General features: G+C 33.8%; 1 protein-coding gene across 3 annotated transcripts in view; it reads left to right on the forward strand.

Moving 5' to 3' along the window:
* Positions 1–21632, forward strand: part of Lrba (LPS responsive beige-like anchor protein) — a 537266-nt gene that overhangs the window by 154374 nt on the left and 361260 nt on the right. For all 3 annotated transcript variants that reach the window (XM_029537235.1, XM_021195949.2, XM_029537234.1), the window contains exon 35: positions 16859–16923. In XM_029537235.1, the coding sequence (XP_029393095.1) occupies positions 16859–16923 (65 nt within the window). The remainder of the gene's footprint in view (positions 1–16858; positions 16924–21632) is intronic.

A 21632-nucleotide genomic window follows, 5' to 3' on the forward strand; every position in this document is an offset into this window, starting at 1 on the left:
TGTCAATAAACAAAATGTATCACTGTAAAACTCTTTAAGGGTTTGGCCAACACATTTCTTAGCCTTTCCCTGTTACTAGTTGATTAAGCATTATTTTATCCTATTTAAAACATCTAGTCTGTGTTGGTAGAGTTGGAAAGCTCTCTTATTATTGAATATTTTGCTTTTGAGTAAAGTTTATTAAATTAATTTATGTTTTTTATTTCATATAAAATAACTCAAGTATTTAGGCAAGCTCAAAACATTGATCTTTTTTCTTAAAATTAATTTCTTTCAGTGCTGTGGAGTAAATTTCGGCCTTGCACATATCAGGCAAATGCTTTGACAAAGACCCACATCCTTAGCTCAAATTGCTTTCCTTAAAATATAACTACATTCAGTATTAAAGGAAGTGCATATTTCCAGACACACACACACACACACACACACACACACACACACACACACACAAAGTTTAGGAAGTTTTCGGCTATACCCCAAATTCAATTTGTCAAAAAATGCAAAAATGCCCTCCTATTTGTTGCATTTATGTATAAACCTGTTAAAATAATTTTAAAGAAAATATTAAATGTTTCAAGTAATACTACTTCAGTGCTGTATAAAGTGCTTGTATCTTCCTCATTTGACATTAATATCATTTTTGAAAGAACTGACATTGCAATCCAGGCCACTTTATAAAAGTGTTGTGTTGCTCATCCTAATTCAGTCTGACATACATTCCAATAACACTACCTCCCTTCTTGGGTTTAAAGCTAAATTTATGACTGTGCATTGTGAAGTGCATCATTTAAAAATGGTTTCAACCCAAAACATCTAATAAATAAATAATGTGTATGGCTACTCAGTAGTAGACTTTCTAGACTAGAAATCATTCCATCGGATACTCAACAGTCCACTATCGGAGAGGGCTGTCAGATAAATCTTGTGGTAGCGGCATTCATGTCCTGTAAATCACATATTATTGTCTGAGCCTTCTGCCAGGTCATCTATTCTTTTCCCATTTATCAGAAATGCATACAGTCTATAGAAAAACTAACAGCACCATGTAGTCTGGCTTGCCGTCCTGTCTGAGTTATCAATTAGCAGCATAAGTTTATTTAAATGTTTAGCCTGATTTAAAAAAATAAATCAAAGTTATTAATATTTTTGGAAATACTTTCTTCACATGAAGGTAATGATAGGGTTGGTGATTTTCACTCAAGGTTACTGTGTCTTTGAATTGGCAACTAACAACTGCTGATAGTTGCATAGGCACATACCAGTCAGCATCCTTGTGTTTTTAAATGTTGGTTTTATGTTCATATTTTTGTTGAATATTAGTAGAATTTTCATTTTTCTTTCTCTGATTTTCCTTTTCTCCCCCTGATAATTCTGATTCTGTATCTTGAATTTGTTTCTGCAGAGTGTTTGATACATAATGCTGTTGTTAGGTGCTCTATCCTTCACCTTTCATTCGTACATGCATCATCATGGCTGCTATCTTATTATAGATAGGTGATTCACAGAAACAAGTGATTACCAAAAAGCATGCTCATCATTAGATACCCGGTGTTGGAGAGGTGGGGCTTGAATGTCCTTTATTGTCATCTTCAAGTCTTAAAGTTACCCAAATGTGTCATCCTTTTTCTGTCTTGGCACATAATTTTTAATTCCTTATTAATGTCTCTCATAAAATTACTCTTTTTGTTTTTTTGTTTTGAGATGGGGTCACTGTAAGTAGCTCAGGCTGTCCTGAGACTTTCCATCTTGACCTGAGTTGGATTCAAACTTGTCATCCTTCTACCTCAGTCTCTTGAGTGCTTGGATTACTGATATACATTGTCATGCCTGGTTTATTCAGGATTTATAAGAAGTAAACCCAGGGCTTTCATGTATGCTAGGGAAACACTTTACAGATTGAGCTATGTGTCCAGCCTCAAGTCAACCCCTTTTTCCAAAAATAAGCTAGTATTGTAATTCATATCCTTTGATCCTGCTGAAGTGTTAGTATGATGTCTAGAAACAGGTCAGAACACTATTTAAAACAATAGGAAAAAAAATATATATATATATGATCCAGTTATAGAATTTAAACTTTGGTTTTTATTTATTTGTAGAAGGCCTAAGATGATAATCTCTAGTGCTTATATGAAAATAGAAAATTTTCATTAAATGTTTGTTGGATAAATGAGGAATATTATAGCTTTTCTTTTGTTGTTGTTGTTGGTTTGTTTCTTGGGAGAGATGGATGAGACAGGACCTTCCTATGTTTCTCACTCTGGCCTGAATCTTGTTATCCTTCTGCTTCAGCCTCAAGTTCTGGGATTACTAGAGTACTGTATCTATAGAGTGGTAACATAACTAATTGATTTGATTTTACAAGAGCCAATTTTCTTAACACTCAAACTCTTTGTGTTTATTATATAATAAAAATACTTTTAAAATGTATGTGTTTGCTTTTACTGTAATGTAGGATAAAAGTTACTTTACATCCCATTAGCTTTTGCTCATTGTCAATTTTTAGTATGGCTGCCCCAACAATGGGTTCAGTTATTCATTGTAAAGTTGAAGTTAAATTGAGGGTCCTAAGAGCTGTTTTAATTCTTATATTACATTTTTTTTCTTTCATTACACTAAAGTTGGTTACAGAAAACCAGTTCTTGTCCATTACAGTAAAGTTGGTGGCAGTACATATTAGTGACATCAGCTGTATAAACACTTCCTAGATGAATAGATTAATATGCTTGCCTATTTAGATAAGAAGTCCTTATTCATATCAATTCTTTTTTTAAAAAAAATATTTATTTATTATACGAAAGTACACTGTAGCTGTCTTCAGACACTCCAGAAGAGGGTGTCAGATCTTGTTACGGATGATTGTGAGCCACCATGTGGTTGCTGGGATTTGGGTTAAGAGCAATCGGTGCTCTTAACCACTAAGCCATCTCTCCAGCTCTCATATCAATTCTTATGTTTTAGAGCCATTGGAAAGTTTTTTTTCTAATAAGCAGAGTCCATCTTACTCAGGAATAATCTTATTGTAATTCTATGGTAATCTGAAAGACTAATTCCAATTCTGAGTTTTTGCTGTAGGTTTTGAAGGAAGGACTTAATATATTTTGGGTACATGTTAACTGATGAGTTTCAGGTCTTAGTCAAATGGAGGTGATAACGTCGGTTTTTTGTTTGTTTGTTTTGCTTTTTGGTTTTTGATCTGTAGCCTCACTGTGTAGCCCAGACTGGTCTAGATCTAGCAGTGCTTTTGCCTTTGTTTCTCAAGTGTTGATATAGGCCCATGCTTCTATGTTATCTCCTAATGACCTCTTTTGAGAAAATTTTGTGTAAATTTTTTTGTGTCTGTCTGTCTGTCTGTCTGTCTGTCTGTCTGTCTGTCTGTCTGTCTGTGTCTCCTTTGAAGTACTTTGATTACCTTTAAGCCACTTCCTTGGCCTAAGCCTAGCATTATTTTCTTGCAGCTGACATGATAAACAGTGTAAGAAATATTGAACCTCAGGTTATTGAAAAATCACACAAATACAAGTAAATTAATATCTTGGTATGTGACTAAAATTTTGAAAAAAGTCTAATTTATATTTAAGTAGAAGGACATCACTATTTTCTTTTTCCTTGCTCAAAGCTGTTTGCATAGCAATAGATTTAGAAAATGGACTAGATGCTGAAACATACTTTTTGACATGTTGTAAATATTCTATATCTTTTGTAACCAACCACTTTTACAAGGTAAATTGTACTTTTGGGGGCAATTGATTTCTTTAAGAGTAGTTTATATGTACCATGTTCCAACCAGGATTAATTCAGTTTTATATTTCAGCATTTTTATTATGTTACTCTTTACATTTTGATGTTTTTATACCTGTTCTTTGGAATACACTTTTAGAAAATTAGTGGATATAAATTGAGTGTTTCTGCACTTTTATTATTGTCAGTACCTATGATCTTTTGATCACTAATGGAATAAGAATCAATAGCATAGACCCTATCATTAAAATGGAAGAAAAAAATCTTACAGTGTAATCAGTCAGTTCTGTCTCATAGCAACTGTGAGCACTTTATCTGTGTAATTTGCAGTAAATGGAAGAATAGTTATTCTCATCAAAGCGTTCAGAGCTAATTTAATTTTTGTGCATTGTAAATAGTTGACCTTATAAAACGATGCTAAAGACCTTCCAAGCATAGATAAGACATTGCTGAGAGCTACAGAGGATAGTTGGATTGATCATAAAAATCTTAGAATAGCTGACAATTTAAAAAAAAGACATTAGCTTATTAACTGCTTCATGCTTAACCACCCAATGTTTTGAATTGTTCCAAAACTTTATAAAAATAACTTTGTATTTAAAGGTGGAAACCTATGTCTTCATATAACAGCAAAAACATACAAAAGTCAAAGTAAATGAAGTGTATTAATTTTTTCAAGAACAAAATGTGCATTAACATGTTGAAATCAAATGGTCTGTTAGTGAACATACACTGTACCCTATTCTTTGTTTATGTTTCGATGTAAACTTTTCTTTGATATTAATTAAAGTGCTTTTTACAGCCAAAGAAAAACATAATTTTATTTTACATACTGGGTTCAGTTTGAAATACAGGCGTCCCGTTGCTTTACCAGCACACTAGGATTTAGAAAACACAACTTTAAAAGGTATGTTTTGTGGAATGGGCAGTACACCCTGTGGCTTGGCGGTCTAGTCAGAAGGATGAGACCATGCTGACTATGTAACGACATCTTTGAACATTATTCTCAAGGGTGGTAAATGCAAAACAAAGTAATATCAACTGGCACTTAATTCTGCAAGCTCCCTGCTGGTTTGGGTATTCAGTGAAATGGAACTCTTCCTGACAGGAAGTCAGCTTGTGAGTATGGAGACATTTGAAAATAGAGTGGGTTTTAATTTGACTTCCTGCTGTTTTACAACTCCTCTTTTAAATTTTGGGTTAAGAAGAGAGGAAAAGGGAGGAACACAAATGGGAATATCCAGAGTATGGCATTTCTTTTTGATTTAAGGTAACTGTGAGTACAGGTCATTGTCTGTTCCACAGTTATTATTGCTTGTTTTTTTGTTTTGTTTTGTTTTGTTTTTTTGCTTGGTGCTCACCTTCCTAATTCAACTTTAAATCAGTCTTCTAGTTGTGGTATTACAAAAGGTTAGCTTAAAACTATAGTTTTAAATTTCCTTTGTTTAATCTCCCTTTAATGACTTTTTAAAGGCTCAAGTATATTCAATTATAATATTTTCTTATACAAAATATACTTATGATATAATACTGGATTACAGTTAGAGTACTTAATTAAGATTGATCTTTCCAGCTTTTTGTATCTAGATTTACATATTGCTTTTCTTTAAAGCATTTGCACTGCTTGCTGAGTTTTGAGATAAGATTTTTTAGTGTGCTGTAGTGCCTTCACAGGTACAGCTAGAGCATTCTATAAGCATTCTATCTATTATACCTTGATAGTGCATACTTTTTGGTCATGCCACTGTCTTATGACATAGATGTTTAGGTGTTACAACATGATGCTAACAAGATATGAATCTAAGTTACTTTGGGCATTTTTGAAAGAAACAATTGAGGGAGGAAAATTCAAGAATGACTAATTTTGAATATTTGTAAACCTTTTTCCTCCTGTTACTGGCTAACAAATAACATGGAGTGAATCGGTTTCTTTTAAATTCCAAAGATTTCGTTTCTTATTGAGAGCTTTGAGTGCACTGAGATCTTGTTAGTTACTGTTTGTAAAAGTATACAGAACTGCTAGTGGAACAAACTAGGCCACATGCTGAAGTTGTTAGTGCTGACTATGTTTCTAGCACACAGAATCTTCTTCATCAGTCTCCTTAGTGCCTCTGTTTTTCCTCTCAGGAAATTAATTTATGTCTTCTATCTATCTCACAAAATAAAATAACACTATTTTCATCTCTGTAATTATTAGCTATATTTATAATCACAGGTCCTGTCTAACCTGTTTCCATGTTGAACCTTAAAGAATTAGCTCCAAGAGTTCCTCAAAACCCAACAATTTTTTCATTCTTTTCCATATAGATAAGTTATGGGTCACATTGACTTTCTTCTGTAGATACCACAGGTGATTCTACTACTTTGGTTCTTATCATAATGATAGCTCTTCCGGGAAGGCTAGTGTACCAGACTATAGGAAACACTGGTAGTGTTAGTAACCTCAGTGTTCAAGGTCTCCTTTGTAAAATCTAGTCCTCATTTATACCACCCTTATTTTTTACATATTTCATGTTTAATTTACAAATTTTCAAAATGTTTAAAAACTTACTAAATATATCATCATCATTAAAAATCTGTGTTACATCATGGTTCTCAAAGTTTTGTCACTTTGGAAAAGAATACATATCATTGGAGAAATTTCTTTTAAAAATTGGAATCTGCTTCAAAAACTATACTAAGTACACAAGGTGATCTATTTGCTCATTACTTTATCTTACCTCTTGGTATTTATACATTTATCAAAAGAGACCATTGCACATGTAAATAATACAATTAAATACCACGATTTTGAGCATCGTGTTGAGACGGAAAAGGCTTCAGATATAAGAGCATCAGATTTTCAAGTTACTTCTGTTGCTATTTAAATTATGTTGTAGGTGGAAGAATGGCTGACATCATGGTGTTCATCCAGAGCATGTTTCTAGGTATCAGCTAACATCTTATTAAGTGCATTGATAAATATTTGAAGATTATGGAATCTTGTGCCTTTCTACAACCAAAGTCATTATTTGTATGATTGGCCAGTGGGTTATGGCTCAACAACTAAGAAATTAATATTCTTTTTATGTTTCTTAGATAGTATATGTTAAAATCCAAGACTGGAGTTTTATGGGTGTATGTAGTATGATGTTCATATAATTTTACTTCTGAAGGCATATCATTTCACAGCATAAACATAAATCTTAACTTGTTCATGATGAATTATAACCAAATGTGTGTGTTTTTACAATTATTCTTTATTTGAAGTTAGACTTGAGCATTGAATTAAAATCTCATTTTATATTAACCTTGACAGTTTTTCAATGAATTATGTACATGTAAGGTAGTTAGTGTGCAGAATTAGATGACTCCAAATAGTTAAACAGCAGGAAAGTTTCTGCTTTTAGTTAAAAGCTGCAGTTTTCTGTATGGGCTTATTTACCACATGTTTAATTCTTAATGCTGTGTGCTGTGGGACTGTGCATGTGAAAGGCAGCATAAAGAGCTCTGCCTCCCAGTCTATGGCTGGTACTTGCTACACAATAATAAAAGCACTATTTTATTGGGTTACTTGTAATTAACTTCAGCACTAGACATCCATATAAATCATTGGTAATCTGTTTTCATTAGATTTTTACTTTTTTTTAAAAAACTGAGTTAATGTACTTGTTTCTGTTGTCTTTTTGCATATGGATTGAGGTTGTAATTACTTTTTGGAATTAGTCTGTTACAAACAGCTATATGTACATTGAAGAAATGATTGAGGCAAGCTAATGAATTTTATGTAACATTTTATAAAGATTTGTTACTCGAATAAATATTCAGTAATAACATTGTTTTGTTGTGAAACAATAAATAGTGATTTTATTCTTCTAAGTCAAAAAAGCATGTAGACATTTGAGCAGTTAAAGTGACAGCAATTATTAATTAGAAAATATTTATGCTTTTTGTATTAAAAAGTTCTGGCAATGTGAAGATATCCAAATGTATCAATTCCTGTTTATCAATTAATGGAAAGTCTTTTAATTTAAAACATTTTACAACTAAACAGTCCATCCTTCATATATTTTCTTTTTTTGCACATGTTTGATGAATAGCTCTTTAAATAATGATTTTATAATGATTTATACTCATACTTTTCATGATTATCAGTTTATAATAAAAATTATAGAAACAGACACCTTTATAGAATGTTATAGAAACATTTCCATGTGTATATATCTGGCTGAGTTCAAAATAATAGTATATGTTAATCCAAACCAAATTTTAGAAAGAAATAATAAATGCATATGGAACATGCTTGTAAATCTGTAGGAAGGCTTTAGAGAACATGAGTTAATCTAATTTAATTGTATGGTATTAAAATCTTTATTTGATCATTGTGAAATGAGTGTCAAATGCATTGAAGATGTAGGTGGGAGCCTTAAAGAAAAATGGACAGGTCATGAAACATGCTTTAAAAACTATCTTGATTGGTGAATACTTTTTATTACATTGAGTACATTAGATGGCTTAAAAATGTTTAAAAAATAATTAGCTGTTTTATATAGTTGTAATGGATGTCTTTCATGCTCTCCCTCCAGCAGTCTTTAATGAACCCGCCTTGTAATTTCAGTTCAGGCTTTGAGATTCCCTGTAGACTTGACTTCAGACCTCAAAGGGCACGAGTTGCCATATGTCTGGAGAAGCCGAGTTGCCAAGCAGACTGACCATGTACTAATAGGACACATTTATATAGCTCCTGAGTGTGGAGCCTGATAGTCTTAATGATGATCATCTGTTGGGAGCTTAAAGCTAGAAAGGCTTAAAACCACTGTGCTGTCTATGGAAACCATACTTTCTGTATTTAACTATACTTACTGAAGTATACTAACAAAGAACTGAGTTAGGAAATTATTAGAAATTCATTTAGTGAAGAATGATTTTTAGACATACTTGAAAACAAATTAGGATATATTCATAATAATTAAATGTTTGAGTATGTGTTATCCTTATCTTTTGTAGTTTAAAAATCTCTATTCACTCTCAGTTCTACAGTTTATACATTCCATGAATAGTTACTTTTAAAATACCCATTTCCTTGTACATAGGGTTTCATTCGATGTTATTTTTTTGCTAACGAGTATAAAATTGAGCTGTTTGCTTAGATTTTAATAGAATTCATTTTCCTCCTATTTTTAACTTAATAGTTACTTAGACATGTGTTTCATTTACTTGTAGAACCATACTATGCTTTTATATAAAAATGGGTTCACAAAAATGAGAGCTGTGATTTTCCAAGGGCAGTTACTTGTTTTTACTGTCACAGAAGGACATTCCATCTGAAGTGAAATGGACCCAGGCTTTTCCTTTACACTTCTGCCTTATTGTTTCCTGGCATGTGCTTATGGTAGGGACAGTGTCTAGACAGATGCACTCTTGAGAGAGTGCTGACAAACAGCCAATGCTCCTGAAAAGTCACTGAATGCTTCCCTTGAGCTCTGAAGTCTACGCATCCATAGCAAGAACAAGTTTTGCCTCAGTTTGACCTTTGGTCTTATGTATAGTGTTTTTCAGTTTTGTGTTCACACATGTCCTCTTTATTAAAAATCTTCCTTCTGACCACTTTCTTTGACTCTTGATAGTGTTTTGGTCATCTCGTTAGGTCACTGGAACTTAGCAATAAACAATAATGACAGGTAAATATATAATATTTCAAAAATTAGTGTTGGCATTTGATTAAAAATCCAAACCCTAGCACTGTGTCACTGCAGTCCAACTCCTTAGAAGTCTGAGGCAGGAGGATTGCTTGGACATGTATGTATGTATGTATGTATGTATGTATAGTATATATGCATGTATGTGTGCATGCATGCATGTATGTATGCCCAGCCTAAGCAACATAGGAACAGGGCTTTAAAAAGGAAAACACTTGAGACTTATGGTGTAGTCTGTTACCCCTCACGTGAGAGGCTGCGAAGAAGGTTTATATATATAGAAGGATCAGAAGTTCAAGTTTAGCTGTGGCTATGTAGAGCATGCGTGTCAGCTTGGGCTAAATGAGACCTTGCTAAACAAAATAAAACAAAAAGAAATAAAGACAGCACCTGTACACACATGTACACGCTCCCTTGTTAACAAATGAATGTATAGATAGATATATATCACAATGAATAAATTCCAAACCAGGATAACGAAAAATAACCAACGAAAGCCAAAATAAACCATTAACACCTAACACTTATTATGTAAGAATGAAAATTAGTAATTATGAGTTTAAATATTTGTTAGTTCAGTTTTCATTTCTTTCTTTTGTATCAACCATGTTTAATTCCAAATTTCACAACTTATTTTAATGGATGATATTATAGTACCCACATTAATTGTTATTTTTGTTTGACAGGTTAGATTATCAAGTTTAGAAAAGCAATAGATACTTAATAATTACTTTACAATACATTTGTATTTTCATAATTTTGACATTGGTATTCATGCAACTTAAGTGATTGTTCTGATTTCAAAATAATATAAAAGAAATATTTATTATTTACACAGGAAAACATGTATACATTGGGGAGGTTCATCTACCCACATGCAGGCCTGAGAAGCAACCAGGAACCCACCAGGGGCCAGTGGTGTTTTATTGTGTTGTATGTCACCACCAGCCAAGGACAAGTAGGGCATCTACAGGGGTCTCAGACACTGACAGAATTCCTGCCTTTAATTACTGGATATGCTGTGTCAGGCGTAATTAGACACTAGGTCATTGCTTTTCCTACATAGCTGATGGTGTCTTTTAGGCACTTTCCCTTCTTTTTGCACTTTCCTACTTTAGCTTTCCTGGCTTATTCTAGAATCCTCACCTCTACATAAATTATTGAAATTTCTTTTCAAATTTTATTCAATCTTTTTTTACAGTCCAGATTTTATCCTCCTTCTGATCTACCCTCTGTTCCACATCCCATACTTCCTCTCCCCCCTCCCTCATCTCCATGAGGATCTCCCCACCTCCCCCAGGCTCCCATCTCACCAGACCTCCCCACTCCCTGGGACTTCCAGTCTCTTGAGGGTTAGGGCATCTTCTCTGACTGAGTCTCAGACCTGGCAGTCCTCTGCTGTATTTGTGTTGGGGGCCTCATAACTGTTGGTGTATCTTGGGGGTTCAGGTCAATTGAGACTGTTGGTCCTCCTAAAGGGTTGCCCTCCTCCTCAGCTTCTTCCAGCCTTCCCTAATTCAATCACAGGGGTCAGCAGATTTTGTCTATTGGTTGGGTGTAAATACCTGCATCTGACTCTTTAAACTGCTTGTTGGGTCTTTTGCAGGGCAGTCATGATGTGCTCAGCATCTATGGTTTTAATGCCACATCCTGAGCTGATAGTGAGCCTGTCCCAGCTAAGATGATGGCATCCTAGCTACTGAGCATTTCCATGAGCATTCTTGACATTCATTAGGTATAAGCAAAGAAGCTGTATGGAGATTACAGTAGGTGTTCATTTGGACCCATAGCCAGTGTAACATACTCAGCTGATATATGCCATTATTCCAGTGAACACTCTTATTCAAAAGAAAGCTTTCCTATTGTATAAATAACAATTTAAGGACCAATGAAATAAAATAAAATAAAATACAAGGCAACCTAATTTCTACCCACAAAGTAACAATTACCCTCAACCAATAGAAATCACACGAAAGGAGAAATGCCAGCTTGCTATAAAAGAGTTTAAAAACCAATTTCAAGAAGTAGTGGGGTGGGACCTCCTTGGAGAGATGGGGGGAGGAGGTATGGGATGTAGAACAGTTGGGGTGTTGTGGTGGACCAGGAGAGGGATAAAATCTGGAGTGAAAAAAAAAGATTAAATAATTTTTTTTTAAAAAAAAAGAAAACTCAACAGATACAAAGAAGTACAAACAATTCAGTGAAGTAGGAAAACATTTCATGCTGTGAATGAGAAATTTAGCAGTGAGTCCATAGAAGAATCAAACATTTTGGAACTCAATAAATGAAATTAAAAAAAAATACACTCGTGATGTTTGCCAACAGAATGTGGAAAGCAGGAGAATTTCAGAGTTCAAGAGTTATCATTTGAAATACCAGTCAGATTAATAATCAGAAATGAAGAATGACTGTGGAACTCATGAAACTGACACTCCTCTCAATGTGGACTCTGCTTAAATTGTTAATTTTCTCTATTCTTCTCAACACAGTGATAGAAATCCTAGGCAGAGCACAAGAGAAAGAAGTAAAAGGCACCTGAATAGAAAAGGAGATGACATTTTCTGTTAGCTGGTGACTTGATTTTATATGCACAAAACATAAAGTATGTACCAAAAATTTATCAAAATTGATAAAATATTGTAGGACACAAAATGAACATACAAAAATCAATGACATTTTATATACCTATATAATGCTTAGAAATCAGTCTCATTTTAAAATGGTTACCATAAATAAGTAGAAAAGAAAAAAAAAACAAACTAAGAATATTGTTGACTCAATAAATATTATAAAACATTGACTAAAAAAATTAAAGAGTATACCAAAATCTAGAGAGACATTCCATGTTCATTTATTGTCACAAAGAACTATATGTTCATACTACTGAAAAGGATGTGCAGATTATATTTAACATTCATATAAAAAGATAAAAGCAATTCTAAAATTGACATGGAACCTCAAGAGAAAGTAAATAGTCAATTCAGTCTTGAATAAAAATAACATAGCTGAAGACCTAACAATAAATGGCCTGCAGGTAACACAAGGTTATTGTGGCCAGAACAACACAAACTTGACTTTAAAATGAACACAAATGTCAGTGAAACAAGAGTCGAGTGCCCACATAGCTACAGCAAACTTATTTTTACCAACAGTAAAAGCATATTGGAGAAAACTTTTTGAACAGTATTTAATACCAACAAAAGTATATATTAGTTTTCAGACAGATTCAACTAGATGTGTATCTTGCAAAATGTATAAAAACCCATGCAAAATGGATTTAGGATCTACATATAATACTTGGAGCTAGTATTCTTCCATTAGAGAATATAGCAGAGACACTTTGATATTTTTGTGCATTGCTTCTCTAGGGGGAGAATAACAGTTCAGTGAACTGACAAAAAGAAAAAATTGAGAAATACAGTTATCTCAAATTACAGAGCCTCTTGTTGTCAAGAGGAATAGTGAAGGGTGAAGATGTGGCATACATACTGAGAGAGAGTGTTTGCAAACTATGTGATAATCTAGGCTAGTCTATATTATGTAATATTAACTAATCTTTTATGTAATAATAGATTAGTACTTTGAATATATAACATACTGCAAGAAACTGAGCAGCAACTAGAAGCATAAAAACTAAAACCATCAAGTACACTTTCATAATCCCAGCACCTGGAAGACGAAGGCAGGAGGATGAGGTGTTCAAAGCTGGCTTTGATTAGATGGAGTGTTTGGTGCCAAACTGGGTTACAGGAAACCCTGTGTCAGCAAAGTAGAAAGTCTAAAACCAAAATTAAGGCACTGCAGAAATTCACAAATTATTTGAATAGACATATTTCAAGAGCAGATAGGCCAACTTCTAAAAAGTATATAAAATGCTTAGCTTGTTAATCATAAAAATTACTCAAAAAGTTAAAATATAATTTAGAAATAATTTAGATCACAAAATAAGAAGTTACTGTACTGATTATCAAAACTGATAACTTCTCAAAATAAATTGATAGGAAAAATTACATGTAATAAATCTTATAAAAATGTGGCTTGAATTTATGTGCTTTTGAATATGTTAATTTTTAGAAATTACTCTAATCTTTTAAATTTTTTTATCTGTAAAATATAGGCAGATCCATCTATACTTTCAAGTAATATATTGTATGATGATATTTTAAAAGAAAACTGGAGTTTATTTCAGGAAGTTAGAAGTTAAATTAAGTGAATAATCGATGTTTGTTTGAGGAGCATAGAGAATTAATGTAATATCATTAGTAAAGGCGTTCTTTTTCTCTGTCAGAAAAACCTTTTCTACCAAAACACTCGCTTGACATTTGCAGAGTGGTAGACTTTATGCATGAACTCATACTTGTTGTGACTGCATGACTTCAGACATTAGTAACCTAAGATTGTATCTTAGTACAAATTGATTAGGCAACAGCTATGGTCCTCGGATGTGATAATCAATTAAATATAGCTTAGGCACAGGTATGAAATTATTGACTATGCTGCTTTTTGAGTTCTTCCTCTTGAAAGTGCTGAAGTGTGCTTTGAAATTACTTACTTGCATTAGTGGTTGGATTTGAGGCTTTTAACGTGTTTTCATCAGGACCTCTGGGGAAAGGATAACCAAGACCTTTAAATGTACTGTGCATTTTGCATCACTATATAATTGTAAATACTGTGATGAAATATTGAAATGATCATGAAAGATGATGACCATTAAGCTTTTTCTCAACTATTAAAACTCACTAAAGGTTATATTGAGCTGTGGTTTACAAAATTGTTTAGACTAACGCCTTGTTGATAATTGTTTCTGAGTGGAGAAAAATGCCTTCAAACACCATGATTAATGAATATTCTTTTTAGTTTTGGCAACTTCCACAAATTACTGTAGAGAGTGTTTTATTATACAGAATATGTATTGACTTTGAATATTGTGATTATCAAAGAAAAAAATCAAAGGATGTTTTCTCTTAAGCGTCAGCTTCCTTCTCATAAGCATTGTTAATTCTGTTATTATATTATTCCTTTTACTTAACCAAAACAACAAATAGAAAAGGATTTATAGAACTCTCTGTATGAACAAGAATTCCAGTGATAAATTTGATTTTTTTGAGTGTTTATAAAATTGTAATTCTCTAGTTGTCTTAACTTCTTGTCTTAACTTGTATTTTCTGTTCTTTAAAAAATATTTTAAAGATAATATTTAATAGGTTTTATTTAGTAGTTTCATGAGTAACATCATTAAAATTTTATTTTTGTGTATTTATTTATTTAGTCAGTCAGAAACCTAAACATCTTATTTTTAAAGGCAATTAAGACTATGTATATATCATTCCAGTCAATTATTGATTTGATTTATTTTTAATTTAAAAGAAAAGCATTATTTTATTTGACATGTAATCTAAATTTAGGGTACTTTATATTTTTATTGGTGATTTTTATAGTTATAAGTACTAATTTTAATATGTTTTCAGTCTAACTTTATTCTATTTTTTTTCTGTAATTTGAATGGAACATTTTGTGATTTTATTTTTAGGTAAGAATTCATTTGGTAAAAGTAAAATCAAAAGAAAGCTTACCAGCTTATTGAAAATACAGACAAGAGTATGCTCATGTTTTTATATAAGATTACATTTTATAATGTATCTCTTTGAGTAAACTTTTGAATAATATGAGTTTGAATACAAGATGATACGTCAAAGATGAAACAACCTTGTGATTAGTTTTAGATTCAGTTTGACTATAATGGTTCTGTATTCAGTAAGAGTAAAGTGTGGGACCCTCTGCTCTGGATCCAAGGACTTCTCTATAATTTCTGCTTACCCTCATTTTCTTGTTACCTCAGTGAGAAGAAATGTGGGTATGCTGCTTACCATTTTTCAGGATAAATTCTTTTGTTGAATTTGATTGTTTTTAGTTGATCCACATATTTGTTAATATCATTTGCCCTAAAGAAAATGGTTTTAAGTCAAATTAAAATATCTGTTTTTCACTTGATTTTGTTTATATTAGTGAAAGGGATTTAGGGTTTCCATAACCTATTGCATAGCAACTATGACTTTTGAGAGACTAAAGACTTCTTTTTCACTAATTTCTAAATGTTAACAAGGGTTAGAGTAATAATACCTGGAATAGAAGTATTTTAAAGTTGTGTTTATTGTGACAAAATCTAGTGTGAAATTTCCAAGGACATATCCTCTTTGTGTCAGGATTTATGCCTTCTTCTTTTCTTAATAATACATTGTGCCCATTTGGAAGATCTAGTTAGTCACTGAACACCTTTGCATGTTTACCTGCCTTTGAATTTAATTTTCATGGTACTATGTGCACTTCCTAGTATGGTAGTATGTTCTCTGTTGGAGTCATTCAGCACAATCATTGTATGCTGTCTTAGTTTTTACAGCTTTCTTGTGCTTTTTAAAAGACAGTGTTGAACAAATGTGTTTACAAAAAAAAAATAAAAGTAGAAGAGAAATATACACAGATTCATATGTCATTTCCTTGAAATTACATAAAATTTAAAAGTCCACTATTTACTATATTCACAAATGTTATTTGGTTAATGATGAGCAATGGTGTGTAACTGAGTATAATCTTTCATTTTAGGTTTTAAGAAAAAATAAAAACATGTAACTATAATACAAGGATTGAAGTATTAAGATAAAGGATATTTGTATAAGTTTATGTAAATACATAGAGCAATATGGACAGACAGGAACATGTAAATGTGCAGACATGAGTATATTCACTAAGATTTCTAAAAATATTTCAGCTCATAATGACCTTATTGTATCAATGCTTATTTTACGTAAATGTTGAGAGTAAGTATAAAAGAATTCATTTGAACATACTCTACTGATTGATTTTCTTCCTAGGCCCTTTAATGGACATTGTTTTAGTGGATAAAGTTAACATATAAATTTTTAATGGTTAATGAATATAGTTGGAAATTTATACCACTTATTGCTAGGTTATATGCCAGTAAATTATGGTTTTCAGTTTATAACTGATTTATTTTGACTCATGTTCTCTATGTTATTAGTGGTGGCTTTTTGTGGGAGTATATTCTAGTTACTAAAATTTTTGTACCACTCAATTCTGTCTTCATTTTAGAATATCTTTTAAAAATTATTATCTGTGTATAATATTTTCTGCTGCTGCTGCTTTAACTCCAGGTTATATCCATTTACCTAGTATGTAACAGTTTGACATAGCAGTGGCAGCGAAAATATGGATTGGCTCTTTTGGTTTACATTGAAGCAAGAATGCGACTTTCTCTTTCAGTGTGTCTGTGTTCACAGGGCTTTGTTGAGTCAGCAGCAGGTTTGGCATTACTGTCCTTTCAATACTAAAGAGAACTGAAATAGTACAGGTGCTGTTCTGTTGTGATGTTAATAAGGAACTAACCTAAGCATAATTTCCTAAACTATTTCTCATTGTTTTCTTAGGAGTGGCAGAATTCTATTCAGAAGAATGCAGGCCTTGCTTTTATTGAACTTGTCAATGAAGGAAGGTAATTTATTTTATATCCATTTATATTTCATGTTAAAATAATCTTTTTTCTTCTATATGAACTGATTCTTAGGATTCTGTATTTGTTGTGTTTTGAATCAGTAATATTTTAGCACTTTTGGCTATTGATTACTAAAATCATGTGAACCTCTGTCCATTTTTTATAATTTTCATGATTACACTGATGAGGTTCTGGTTTTCATTTTTCAATAATTATATCTAGGAGTAGCAAAAATAAACTGGTAATTTCTATCTGTATTATAAGAAGCCAAATTTATTTACAACTTCTTTGTTTGTAGAACCATTTTTTAGAATTTGATGTCTATATTTTTTTCTATCTTATATCATAGTGTGGCTATGAGGAGCAGCACAAGTATACTTTGTGGTATGATTTTGTGAGAAATTGGTGTGGGGTATCAGTAGGTATGATTTTCACTTTAAAGAACAGAAATAAAAGAATTAAAAAAAAACAATTACTGATAGGAAAGAAAAGCAATGGAAGTATAGAAATGAAAAGGGAAACAATGTTTTAAAAATGAAAGAGCTCTTGTTGGTATCACCTTCCCTCATCTCAAATTGTAATGAGATGAGAGAATAATGATAAGAAAAACAGAGCAATAATAATGAAAACAATACAGTGTTGGCATAGAAATACACACTAATCCATGGGATCAAATTGAAGAACCACACATAAGTTCACACCCCTGTGGACATCTGATTTTCTATATTAAATCCAGAAATACTCACTGGCCAAACTGGAAAAACTACATATAGAGAATCCAAGAAGATCCATACTTATCACCTTGCACAAAACTCAATTCCAAATGGATCTAACACCTCAACATAAGGCCAGATACACTGAATCCGTTAAAAGAGAAAATGGTAAATATTCTTGATCTCATTGATAGAATTAAAACTTTGTGAATGGAACACTCGATAGCAAAACACTGTGAACAGCAATTAGTAAATGAGGCCTCATGAAACTGAAAAGTTTTTGTACACAAAGATACCATCATGCAGACAAAGCCTTAGGCTACAGAATGGGGAGGGAGTGAGGAGGGAGTGGGTGGGTGGGTGTGCGAGCACCCTCATAGAAGCAGGGAGGGGATGGGATAGGGGATTTGTGGAGGGAAAACCGGGAAGGGGAATAACATTTGAAATGTAAATGAATGAAATAACCAATTTAAAAATGAAGAAAAAAATAAGACAGACAAAAAATAGTAAGTCTTCACTTATATGTGGATGTTAGCTGTTAAGTCTTCAATAAGCTATTACCTGCATAACTACAGCAGTTATATATAGAGAGGAAGAGAATGGGGTAAGGAGGGGTAAGAGGATGGGGAGAGTAGTAAGGTAATTTATAAGGGAAGGAACACCTAAAACTAATGACCATTTGAGGGATCATATGGAGAACTAATACGTTAGCACGGTAGAATCCTCCTAAAATGTGTATGTGTGTAAAGGTGATATAAGTAAAATTGTCAAATAATGGAGGAGACAGAGCTCCAAACTGGACACCTCTTATCACCAAATAAAGCTTCTAGTGCTGCTAATGGGTTACACCTTAGTTGAGTTTTTGACCTAAAGGGTCCCATGGAAATTCCCTACTACTCTGGCTATTGTCAGGCTATTGGCTGCTCTCCAGAAACTGACAGCAAGGCCAAATTGCTGAACGCAACACCTGTACTAGTCACTGAACATATAGATGTCTCATGCTTACCTAGAGCCTTTACCACTATGGTCTAGTGTTAATGGTACCATAAAGTGCTCTTCACTTTGTCAAAGGGGAACAGTAATCACCACTCCAGCTATAAAACCTTCTGAGCCTCAGTGATGACTTACCTACAAGATGTGGTAGTGCAACATTGGCACAGATCTCATAGGAATAACTGACCAATATTTGATTGGATTTAAGCCCTACTCTCTAAGATGAACTCCAAGATTGGTGGCCAAGAACCAGAGACCAGATATCTCAGGGACCTAGATGATAACCAAATATTTCTGTTCTGCTAAAGGAATGTTGCCAAAAATGTCTCCTAACAGCATTCTGTTATACTCATAGATGAGCTTTTGCCCAGCCATCATTATAGAAACTTTCTCCTACAATAGATCAAAGCAAATAAAGATACTCATAGCTAGGCAGTATGTGGAGAGTAGTAGACCTTGGGACACTCAGTGTTAATTGGGATATCTCCATCAAGTCCCTCTCCACAGGATTCATGGGGCCCTGTGGAAGAGAAGGTAGAACAATGTAGGAGGCAGAGGGGATAGAGGAATCCCACAGCGAGACCAACACACATGAACTCACAGACTGTGGCAGTGTGCACAGGATGTGCTAACTTCTAAATCAGATGGGCTCCCAACACTGAGAGGAGAAGTAGGCACAATCTCTAACCCAGAAGCTGTGTCTAATTGTCAAATGCTTACAAAGCAAAAATGAGTTCTCCAGCAGAGCTTCACTGGGGATGCAAACAACTCTTAAGGCCAGGCCTCATGGCCAGCACAAGACAAACTCAGTGGTGTATTTGGATATTCTTTCTCCCATGAGGTTTTGACAGGGCAGTTTTGTTTTCACCTCACGTCTTTATATGTTATGGCTTCTGGTTTGGGATTTTAGGAGACTCCTTTGCATAAGACCATATGTGTCTCTGTATCTATGTGTTGTATATCTCATGCATTTTGTGAGGGTTCTTTTCCTTCTGTTTGTTTGTTGTCATTCTGGTTTGGTTTTGTTTTATTTTATTGTTATTTTATAGATCCTGTTTGTTTTCTAAGAGGAGGAAGAAAAGGGTGTAGAGTCCTGTGGGAGAGGAGGTTGGGGGATTCTCAGAGAAGAGGGGAAAGGAAACTGTGACCAGAGTATATTGTATGAAAAACGTCTATTTTCAATAAAAGAAAGAATGAATGATTTATAAGGTAAAACAAATTGAGGAAACAAGAATGATGAGTAGGTTACTTTGTGTCTATTTGTGATGACTGAGTTTGCATTAATGGACTGGAAGACTTAAAGTATAGATTAAAAGGTTGATGATTTTCCAGAATGATATCCTAATCAAAAATAATGTTTCAAGGATGCTTATTTATATTGCTTGGCTGACCTCATCTGTGTACTAACTTAGCATGGAAAAATCAGGTAAAACTTAAGCAGAGAACATAAGAATTGAGATACATTTTCAAGGGACAGTATTATCATAAAAACATTAGAAAATGGTAAATATGGATATTTTGGTTGATATGTGACTATGATATTGGGTATTACCAAGAACTTTTACATATTTCACCCTCAGTTTCCTCATTTATTAATTGAGTCGGTATTTATTATAATCTATATTAAATTGTTCTTAGGTTTGAGCATATGGAAGTAAACAGGTAATTACCTACCTTTTTGTGGAACTTACATTGTAAGAGGCAGTGATAGATGATGATGAACTATGAACAAAATAAGTTGTGCAATACATGAATAGTAAGCACTATTGGAAAAGAAAATACAGAGCATAGTGGATGAGATGCTATTTACGTAGAGTTTTGAGGATGGAATGTGTGTTTGGTTTATAGTTTAAAATATTGTAGTTTTATTAGGTCTTATTGCAGAAGAGGTATTTGGTCATATGCATGAGACATGTGCCACAGGAATATGCACACACAGTTATTCTCAGCTAGGAGAAACGGCACTGTATGAGTGGGAACATTCTTCCTATATCTGAAGAACAAAGCCAACGTAGCAAAAATTGTGATCAAATGAAGAAAAGCACTTGGACTGTCAGTTGATAATACAGACAAGGCTTATTGGGAACCTGAGAAATTATCTGTAAGTTGCCATTTTTGAAGGATATTGAATAGGGAAGAAAGACTTTCTCTAATGTCTTAAAAAGATCATCAAGGCAAATGCAGATAGAAATTGGAGACTCAGAGCCCATGGAGGCCATCCTAACTCAGAATGATGGTCACTTACACTGGAGTTCCACGGGAGAGGTAAATAGCTGGTAGATGCATGGGTAGATTTTAAAGATACAGCAGATAGGATTAATAATGGGATAGATGTGAATTATGAGGGAAATATAGAGAACTAAAGGATTACAAGATTTAATCCAGGTTCCCACACTGTGCCACTAAAAGCATGGCTTTTCTATCAAATGCATGCAGTAGGCTTATGGATGCAGGAGTTGTTAGCAAGAGGGATTCAGTTATGGAAATAATGTTGACTTTGTTAATAAGCCTTCAAGTATGTAGTGACTAGTTGTGTCTCCAGACTAGAGATGCCAACCTAGGTGTTTTACACATATAGATAATATTTACTGTCTCCAAAGTGAGTGAATTCATTAAGGTAGCAGGATGATGAATGAGAGTTGATCACTGGCTGTAGTAACATGAAAGTGGTTATGGATCTTGGTTCCAGTGCTCTGCCGGGGAAAGGGTGGACTAGAGAAGAGTCACAGCTTCTAGGAAGGAACCCGTGTCTGGTTCTGGTCATCCGGTGCCCCCCCCCCCAAGGAGGGGTGTTCGACTGGGACCAGTCCCCAGGTCTGACTAGGCATCCGGCACCTTTCCCCGCCTAAGGAGGGGTGTTCAGCCCGGACCAGTCCCCAGGCTTGATCCGGCTTCCGGTGTCTTTACCCGCCCATGGCCTGATCCCCGCCCAAGGAGGGGTGTCTGCCTGGGAGCAGTCTCTTGGCCTGAGACAGGAGAACTATCTTTGCTCCAGTCCACTGC

The sequence above is a fragment of the Mus pahari genome, chromosome 4 (assembly GCF_900095145.1).
Source record: "Mus pahari chromosome 4, PAHARI_EIJ_v1.1, whole genome shotgun sequence".
Classification (NCBI taxonomy): Eukaryota; Metazoa; Chordata; class Mammalia; order Rodentia; family Muridae; genus Mus; species Mus pahari.